Raw genomic sequence first — 10,158 nt, 5'->3', positions numbered from 1 at the left:
CATCTCATTGTGCAACATGTGGATGTTTTAATGGCAACTAAATGCAATGTCTGAAAGGGGTACAAACTATTTCCAAAGCAGGACCTCCACCCAGACAAACAATACAAGTAGTTCATGAAAAACAATATTTGTTGTTATTGTCATTGTAAGTGGGCCTAAACACTTATATTAGAAATGGAAATGACTGCTGTCATTTGATTATAATAATAAGAGAATGTTGTCTGTCTGTCTGTGTTGGCCCTGCGATGAGGTGGGGACTTGTCCAGGGTGTACCCCGCCTTCCAGCACCCCCCGCGACCCCGAAAGGGACACGCGGTAGAAAATGGATGGATGGATGGATTATAATCACAATAAAAAAAACTCAATACATTTATTTGTAAACATTGTGTGTATATATATATATATATATATATATATATATATATATATATATATATATATATATATATATATATATATGGGGAGTTTTGGGGACCACTGCTCTGTCGTACAGCGTCCATTGTAATCAATTATGCAAATGAGGCGACTTCTCGGACAGCCAATAGCGACTCTCCTTACTGAGGAGTGGGCAACACCGCCACTTCCTGCCGCTAGGTGTCGCCATTGAAGGCAGACAGACGGCTGAGTCACTGCTCGTCCCATCCAAACATAGCTCATGATAAACAGGAAGCGTGTTGTTGTGTTGTTCTGACCTCCGGTGCACCGAGGCCGCCTGGCAGGATGCTGACCGTGACGCTGAGGACGCTCCAGCAGCAGACGTTTAAAATCGACATCGACTCCGAATTGACGGTGGGTGAAAGTTAGCTAAAAGGCTAAAAGGTAAACACGGCATGCTAGCTTGTAGCACCGCTCTCGGTTGTCACACGCCCCCCGGTCACAACAAATGTGTTTCGTTTTAGTGCCATTTTTTGGAAAAAGTACTTGCGTGTTACATTTAAGAAAACGCGAGACGACAAAATTGACGTGTTTGCGCGTCGCTTGAGTTATGTGCGGAGAAGTAGCCCAATCTAAGCTAGCTGAATGTACAGCAGGAAACAAGTCGCCGTGTTTCAAAGTAAAAGTGCGTAAATGGTATAAAATGCGCCCTATTCTGTTTATATAAGGTCTTAAACCATTTTTTTTGGCGGTAATTACGTTGATATTGTTACAACACTTCTTTTGTAGCGCAATTTAATTTGTCAAAACCATATCACAACGCGCGTTGTGGTGCACTTTGAAAAGGCGCAGCGGATGTGTTAGTTTGTCATGACGGCTGCCTTGTCTCAGTGACAGTCAATGACTGTGCAATATTCTCCACTCTTTATGCATTTATAATTAAATCATAAGTCATTATTGTCACCACAATGCATCATTGCATTGGAACACTCCAGGTACACTCCTCGTTTGAGTGTCACAACACCCATGAAGCACTTTAAAGCAAACATACCACACAAAGCCAGACTTAAAATCATGTTTTGTCCATCAGGTGAAAGCATTGAAGGAGAGAATCGAGGAGGACAGAGGCAAGGATGCGTTTCCGACTGCAGGACAAAAACTAATATATGCAGGTGATGAACGCCTTCGACAAGCACACATAAAGGTTTATGTCGACTCTATTTACGCAACTCTTCTCCCTTCCAGGTAAAATCTTGAACGATGACACGGCGTTGAAAGAGTACAACATCAGTGACAAGAACTTTGTGGTGGTCATGGTCACTAAGGTCAGTGCAAATTATACAACATAGATTCCTGACTTATGGCGGTTTGGCATCTTTTCTTTGCTTTAAACTGTAAATAATTAGTTAAATCTACTGTTTTACTAGTCAATTCTCTAAACATGTTCCAGGTGGAAGATGCGTTGACAAGACGAAATGTCTTGGGTAAAAAAAATAAGCATATTGAACTATTTCATGTATATTTTTCTTGTGTTAAAACTTTTTAAAAAGATGACTACGGTCCATCCAGACCCACACCTCCCGCCACCTGAACAGTTTTTTCCCCTCGGCCATCAGGCACATGAACAATAACAAGATCTGATCACTCACTTACAGCTCATGTTATTCTATTCTGTGTTATAAGTTTTATGTTGCACCATTGCGCCAAGTAAAATTCCTAGTTTGTGAATCCGTTCTCAAACAATGGCAATAAAAACTCTTCTGATTCTGATATTGGAGGCATATTATAGAGTTTTAGAGTATCGACAATAGCCATTTTGTTTTTTCTTTAATGTGTGCGGCCATTATTCTCTGTTTTTCCGGGGGCTCTAAGGGGATTTGCACTTTTTTGGGAATTTTGCCTATTATTCCCAATCCCTATGTAGGACAAAAACACATGTTTTTCCATTTTTATATTAATTCTGAGTCGTAAAATACGGCAAGTACGAGGTGGCTAACAATGTAGCTAATGGGAGTACACTATTGCGTCCACAGGCCTCGAATTTTAACTTTTTAAGGTCAAAGCAAGTGTTGCCTTAAAGGAGGGCTCACAGTTTAGGGCACCAAGGCAGGTTAGAAGGGCACCAAGGCATTACTCTTAATTATTACTTTGGCCATAATTGGCAGCCCTAGATCTGCCAATTATGGCCAAAGTAATAATTAAGATTATTGTTATCAATATTGAAATCATGATTACTGATTAAGTAAAGCAGTGTTGGGGTGTGATTGTAATACCATCATGTCATTTGTAATGTCTAATAAAAAGACCATAGATAAACGTTATCCATATATTTATAGACAAATATTAGTTTTTTAAAATTCTTTAATAACATCAACTTGTCAGCTTTTTGTCATGACATGATGCCTTTATCTCTATTTTTACATTTTGATAGAGTTTTTTATTTAAAATTTTTTTTAAGTTATGTACATCACATAGATCAGTGGTGTCCAAAGTGCGGCCATTTGCGGCCCGCAGGTCATTTTTTAACGGCCCCACGGCACATTTTAAAAAGTGGTATAAAAGAGCAAACAGGTGAAATGTAACAAGAAAATGTTGCAATGTTTACTCTAATAACACAAAGCTGCCATGCAGGCTGTTTCTTTCTTTAAAAAATAATAATGAATCAGAATCAATGTCATTATGAATTATTGACCTATTCAAAAGGCTCCAATTACGTCACGTTAAATTCTCCACTTTGAGATATTTTTTGGGGAAAATGTAGCATATTTTGTGTTTGCCATATAAAAAACTGAGCTGTTTTTTTTTTTAAAGAAAGGCCTAAAACGAACAAACAAAAAACATAAACAACAATAAAACTTATAATTGACGGATAGATCTGAAGTTGATCTCGAGATTATTGTGTTAAAAGTAAACAGTAAAAAAAATGTATCATTTATTTTTTAACACTTTAATGAGTAGGACCCTTTTGGATCCCCAATAATTTTAGTGTGATTTGTTTTTAAGTGTCATTGGTCAAAAAATAATAATGAATTAAAATCAATGGTGTTATGAGTTATTGACCTTTTTAAGGCTCAAATTATTATATAATCTCAAATATTCCACTTAAGAAAATTATTGGGTGAAAATATTGCATATTTTGTGTTTTTTCCATAAAAAAACAGGGTTTTCTTTGACAAATGAGCATAAAACTTAAATCTTTAAAAACATTATATTGACAGATAGACCTAATGTTGATCTAGAGATTTAAAACTTGAATAATAATAGAAATAATAATACTGAATAATGACACATTTTTAATATTTTTTTGACCAAAACCCTTTGGGGTCCTTGGGATCAAGCCTGAGTGGAGGCCTAAATGTATATTTGTTATACATATATTGTATTGGTTTTTAAAATAAAAAATATCAAAATGGCCCCCGCTTGCTTTGATTTTTCAGTGTGTGGCCCTCAGTGGAAAAAGTTTGGACACCCCAGATGTAGATGATGTATCGGGACAGATCCATTATGAGTTTGAGCAGAAATATGTCGTATAGGACTTATCTATACACAATAACACATTAACAAAATTATGTCACATTAATTATTTTTAAAAGTGACATGAAAAAAAACACAATTAATGTAAACAAAACCTTTTGTTTACTTTTTGATATCAAAATAAAACACAAAGCAGTTTGACTAATGAAGATGAAGTCTAATAAACAAGCTTCATTCTTCTCTAACGCCTCCTAGTATTTCAGTACAACAGTTTGGCCAACAAAAAAAACCCAGGAGTGATACCTCACATCGAATAAACAATCTTCACCGCCTGCGTTAAATTCGATTAGATGACAAAACATTATAGCTAGTATTGATGTTATTTGAACACTGATACAATTTGCAGTTAAATAAAGGAGTGAATCGATTAGATGACAAAACATTATAGCTATTATTGATGTTATTTGAACACTGATACAATTTGCAGTTGAATAAAGGAGTGAACATCCCGGTCAACAAAGTAAAGACTTTATAAACAAGTTGTGACAACGTTCACGACACATCGGCTGCTGCAAAACATCAAATAGTTTTCTCCTTCGCTGTATACCTTTAGTGTGGGGAAAAGTGTGTTTGTCTCCAATATTGTCCACACCTGTCTCCATCTAAACACAGCAGTGCGCTTTTAAACGCACGTCGGGAAGCGAGATAAAATGACGTTAAACCGAGCGTTTGGCTCCGTTTACTCCGAGGGGAAATCTCCGCAGCAAAGTCTGTGTCGCTGGTTCGCCATGATTATCAAGCCAAACAACGCTAGTACGCACGTGCCTGACTTCCTTTTGCCGAAAATGCATTGATACATGAAGGTTTTTCGGTCATTTAAAAATTAAATGGTATTACGGTACTAACCGTCGGGAATTATCGCAAATTATAGTTTAGTCTTCATTTGAAGGGACAATGTACAGAAACATTAAGCTCACAGACAGATATGTTCTGTACCAGATTATCATTATACCGTTTACTGTTACATCCCCTGTCCATTAACAAGTAAAAAGTCAAGGGCGGTCACGGCATCTTCTTGCCGCTAATGTCTGTAAATTTTTTGGGCATTACGTCAAATGCCGCGGTAAAATTAGAGCGATGTGTCAATAAAGACCTCTAAAAAAAACGAGCCAACAATACTCCATTTTTATTCTTGTGACCAGAATATATATAAATGCTGGGGTGTCCAAACTTTTTCCACTGAGGGCCACACACTGACAAATCAAAGCAAGCGGGGGCCATTTTGATTTTTTTTATTTTAAAAACCAATACAATATATAAATATACATTTAGGCCTCCACTCAGGCTTGATCCCAGAGGACCCCAAAGGGTTTTGGTCAAAAAAATATTAAAAATGTGTCATTATTCAGTATTATTATTTGTATTATTATTCAAGTTTTAAATCTCTAGATCAACATTAGGTCTGTCTGTCAATATAATGTTTTTAAAGATTTAAGTTTTATGCTCTTTTTGTCAAAGAATACCCTGTTTTTTTATGGAAAAAACAGAAAATATGCAATATTTTCACCCAATAATTTTTTTAAGTGGAATATTTGAGATTATATAATAATTTGAGCCTTAAAAATGTCAATAACTCATAACACCATTGATTTTAATTCATTATTATTTTTTGACCAATGACACTTAAAAACAAATCCCACTAAAATTATTGGGGATCCAAAAGGGTCCTACTCATTAAAGTGTTAGTAAAAAAAAATTATCATTTATTTTTTGTTTACTTTTAACACAATAATCTCGAGATCAACTTCAGATCTATCCATCAATTATAAGTTTTATTGTTGTTTATGTTTTTTGTTTGTTCGTTTTAGGCCCTTCTTTTTAAAAAAAAATAGCTCATTTTTTTATATGGCAAACACAAAATATGCTACATTTTCCCCCAAAAATATCTCAAAGTGGAATATTTAACGTGACGTAATTGGAGCCTTGGATAGGTCAATAATTCATAATGACATTGATTTTCATTCATTATATTTTTTTAAAGAAAGAAACAGCCTGCATGGCAGCTTTGTGTTATTAGAGTAAACATTGCAACATTTTCTTGTTACATTTTCACCTGTTTGCTCTTTTATACCACTTTTTACGTTAAAAATTTTTCAATCGTATTTTTAAAATGTGCCGTGGGGCCGTTAAAAAATGACTTGCGGGCCGCACTTTGGACACCCCTGTATAAATGTATGTGTGTATATGTATATATATATTTATATATATGTGTGTGTGTGTGTATTTGAATGTATCTTGATGAGCTTCAAGAGGTAGTCACCTGAAATGGTTTTCACTTCACGGGTGTGCTTGAAGCTCATGAAGAGAATGCCAAGAGTGTGCAAAGCAGTAATCAGAGCGAAGTGTGGCAATTTTGAAGAAACTAGAATATAAAACATGTTTTCAGTTATTTCACCTTTTTTTGTTAACTCCACATGTGTTCATTCATAGTTTTGATGTGACAATCTACAATGTAAATCAGGGGTGCTCATTACGTCGATCGCGATCTACCGGTCGATCACGGAGGGTGTGTCAGTCGATCCCCAGCCAGGCATTAAAAAAATAGTCCTAAAAATGAGCGATCATAAATCTTCACTATGACGTCACTTTCGTCACTTGATTGACATTCCCGGCACCCGAGGGTCTTCTGAGATGACGCTGGCTGCTGCCAGCTCATTATTAAGAAGAAATTACCGACAGGAGGGCGAGAAACACTTTTTATTTCAACAGACTCTGGCGCCGTACCTGTCGTCAAAACTCCAAAGACCGACTGCACAGTTCCTGCCTTCACAATAAAAGCTCTGCTTCATCCTGCCTGCGCTAAGAGTCTCAGAAAGCCCGGCGTGCACAAGCTAGCAAGCTACGGAGTTTGCCGCCAATGTATTTCTTGTAAAGTGTATACAAAGGAGTACGGAAGCTGGACAAATAAGATGCCAAAAACCAACCACTTTCATGTGGTATTGGACAGAAAGGAGGACTTTTTTTCTCCTCCATTTGAAAATGCGGACGTTATCAGCACCACTGTCTGATTCCTATTGATGCAATTAATCAGAATCAGGTAATACACCAACTTATATTCTTGTCTTCATGAAAGAAAGGAATCTATATGTGTTAAACATGCTTGCATTATCTTTAAACTCCTTTAACTTGTTAACAATATTAACTATATGTGTTAAACATGCTTGTATTATCTTTAAACACCTTTAACTTGTTAACAATATTAACTATATGTGTTAAACATGCTTGTATTATCTTTAAACACCTTTAACTTGTTAACAATATTAACTATATGTGTTAAACATGCTTGTATTATCTTTAAACACCTTTAACTTGTCATCAATATTAACTATATGTGTTAAACATGCTTGCATTATCTTTAAACACCTTTAACTTGTTAACAATATTAACTATATGTGTTAAACATTATTGTATTATCATTAAACACCTTTAATTTATTAACAATATTAACTATATGTGTTAAACATGCTTGCATTATAATTAAACACCTTTAACTTGTCATCAATATTAACTATATGTGTTAAACATGCTCGTATTATCTTTAAACACCTTTAACTTGTTAACAATATTAACTATATGTGTTAAACATGCTTGTATTATCTTTAAACGCCTTTAACTTGTTAACAATATTAACTATATGTGTTAAACATGCTTGTGTTATCTTTAAACACCTTTAACTTGTCATCAATATTAACTATATGTGTTAAACATGCTTGTATTATCTTTAAACACCTTTAACTTGTCATCAATATTAACTATATGTGTTAAACATGCTTGTATTATCTTTAAACACCTTTAACTTGTTAACAATATTAACTATATGTGTTAAACATGCTTGCATTATCTTTAAACACCTTTAATTTATTAACAATATTAACTATATGTGTTAAACATGCTTGCATTGTCATTAAACACCTTTAACTTGTTAACAAAAACATATATTTCATAAATAAGTAAATATAAATTATATATATGAATGAGGTAGATCCCCGCGACTTGATCAATTGAAAAGTAGCTCGCCTGCAGAAAAAGTGTGAGCACCCCTGATGTAAATAGTCATGAAAGTAAAGATTGAATGAGAAGGTGTGTCCAAACTTTTGGCCTGTACTGTATATACTTACAGCTTGTATATAAAACGATGATGGAGGATTTTGAATGTTTTTTAGAGCACTTTATAGGCAGAATAGAGCAACTCCAATTGACTCTATTGTTAGCTGATGTTTGCTATTGTTTATTTACAAATTAGAATGCATGAAAGATACGTGTTGTTGTCTTACACAAGGGTTGTGCATGATGGGCAAACTAGTGCAGGTCAAAGCAGGGATGTACTGTGTGTTGATTAAGCATTCATTTCATTATTTTTCTGTTATTGTGTGTTTGTAGCCTAAAGCAGCCCCTCCCCCTCAAACATCCCCTAAGTTGACACCGCAGTCAGCTCCGCCCTCCTCTACCCCTTCCTCCTCGTCAGCAGCGGCCAGCGTCCCAACACAAGAACCCTCGCCGGCAACACACAAGGCGCCTGCACCCACGCCCACCCCGCAGTCGTCAGAGACGCCTCCCCCAGCGCCGGAAAACACGCCCACGACTTCTCCCGAAGACACCTCTCCGGTGCCGACCTCCTCCGCCACGGCCACCGCCACGCCCTCCTCGACCGACAACGCCCCGACGACCCCGGCCGAGCAGGCGGAGGACAAGCCAAAGGAGGAAGCTGAGAGTACAACATCCGTCCTATCGGCCGCTTCCAGGTTGGACTACTTTGAAGAGAAAATGTTACTGCTCATGGAGGAAGAAGTAAGGAGTGTTACGATGTTGTAGTCGTTTATGTCGTGTTTGTGTGTGTTAGCCTGGTGGATGAGCTGGGTCTGCTGGAGGAAGCGGCGTCCATACTTGGTGAGGTCAAATGTTGTGACTGAAAGCTAGTTTACCCAGCATGCATCATCGCGCTCTCTCTCCCCTTCCATGCAGTGACGGGCCAGGCCTACGAGAACCTGGTGTCGGAGATCATGTCCATGGGCTACGAGCGGGAGGCGGTGGTGTCGGCTCTCCAAGCCAGCTACAACAACCCGGACCGGGCAGTGGAGTATTTACTGATGGTGAGTCGCCCGCCATATTGGTCTACGCTTGTCATCCTGAGCCACCGGAGTGAGCAGAACATGTTTACGTGCCGCAGGGTATCCCCACCGAAGCAAGCGATGCTCTGCCCCGTGACGCTCTGCCCCGTGACGCTCTGCCCCGTGACGCTCTGCCCCGTGACGCTCCGGCCAGTGACGCGCCGCCCAGTGACGCACCGCCCAGTGACGCACCGCCCAGTGACGCTCCGCCCAGTGACGCTCCATCTGACCAAGCCGCCCCAACCCCGCAACCTACACAGCTACCAACAGCAGCCGCCACTCGTAAGAGATGCAACACTACTTCTTTCTTCGTCTTCCTCTTTCTTAAAAGTCTGGCCAACTACAAAAACAATGTAATCAGCGTTGAGCCGCCCCTCGCCCCTGTTGCACCGCAGTGTTCACGGGAGTCGGGCGGCACGCGTGACGCTTGCGGTCATGTCCTTCCCGGTGCCCTAGAAATTTCAGGATCCCCAAAAAATTAAATTTTTCGCCATACCCATGGGCAGTTTTCGTGCATGTTAAGGTCCTCAAATAGGTGTTCAAATGTACTCTATCTTCAGGACTATAAGGCACACTTAAAATCCTTTCATTTTCTCAAATCTCGCCTTATAACCGCCTAATGTATGGAATAATTTTAGTTGTGCTTACCGACCTCGAAGCTATTTTATTTGGTACATGGTGAAATAAGTGTGACCAGTAGATGGCAGTCACACATAAGAGATACGTTTAGACTGCAATATGACTGAAGTAAACAGCACCAACATTTCATATGTTCCATTGAGAATATAGAACATTACACACGGCACTCAACAATCCATCAACATGTTTTAGTAGGACTTTGGTAAGCTATGATGGATTGTACTGTGCTTCAACATAGGAGTATTATTATGCTGTGCAGTGTTTCCCATAAACTGCCAAGATACCTGTGGCGGTGGGGGCGTGGCTATGGGCGTGGTCACCATGACATCATCGAGTAATTTGCATAATTTACTACAATGATATGATTTTCTCTAAAAAGGCTAAAAAAATGTATACTTACTAATTAATAATAACAGTTTTGTTTTAAACGTCCATCCATCCATCCATTTTACAATATAATTACAACACTTTATGTACATATTTATATATAAAGATTTGAACT

At 38.0% G+C, this 10,158-nt stretch overlaps 1 protein-coding gene across 3 annotated transcripts in view; it reads left to right on the top strand.

Moving 5' to 3' along the window:
* The first annotated feature begins 584 nt into the window (after positions 1 to 584).
* rad23ab (RAD23 homolog A, nucleotide excision repair protein b) overlaps positions 585 to 10,158 on the top strand; it is a 16,898-nt gene continuing 7,324 nt past the window's right edge. Inside the window, exons 1-8 of one of the 3 annotated variants that reach the window (XM_062038590.1) lie at positions 585 to 789; positions 1,466 to 1,547; positions 1,621 to 1,700; positions 8,290 to 8,651; positions 8,750 to 8,796; positions 8,872 to 8,999; positions 9,077 to 9,096; positions 9,127 to 9,299. In XM_062038590.1, the coding sequence (XP_061894574.1) occupies positions 721 to 789; positions 1,466 to 1,547; positions 1,621 to 1,700; positions 8,290 to 8,651; positions 8,750 to 8,796; positions 8,872 to 8,999; positions 9,077 to 9,096; positions 9,127 to 9,299 (961 nt within the window). In that variant the 5' untranslated portion in view covers positions 585 to 720. Of the gene's footprint in view, positions 790 to 1,465; positions 1,548 to 1,620; positions 1,701 to 8,289; positions 8,652 to 8,749; positions 8,797 to 8,871; positions 9,000 to 9,076; positions 9,300 to 10,158 lie in introns of all 3 variants that reach the window. The other 2 variants (XM_062038589.1, XM_062038588.1) reach the window with 2 other exon arrangements.

The sequence above is a fragment of the Entelurus aequoreus genome, linkage group LG27 (genome assembly GCF_033978785.1).
Source record: "Entelurus aequoreus isolate RoL-2023_Sb linkage group LG27, RoL_Eaeq_v1.1, whole genome shotgun sequence".
NCBI classification, from domain to species: domain Eukaryota; kingdom Metazoa; phylum Chordata; class Actinopteri; order Syngnathiformes; family Syngnathidae; genus Entelurus; species Entelurus aequoreus.
The sequence above is the reverse complement of the archived record's forward strand: the minus strand, read 5'-3'. Positions and strand labels throughout refer to the sequence as shown.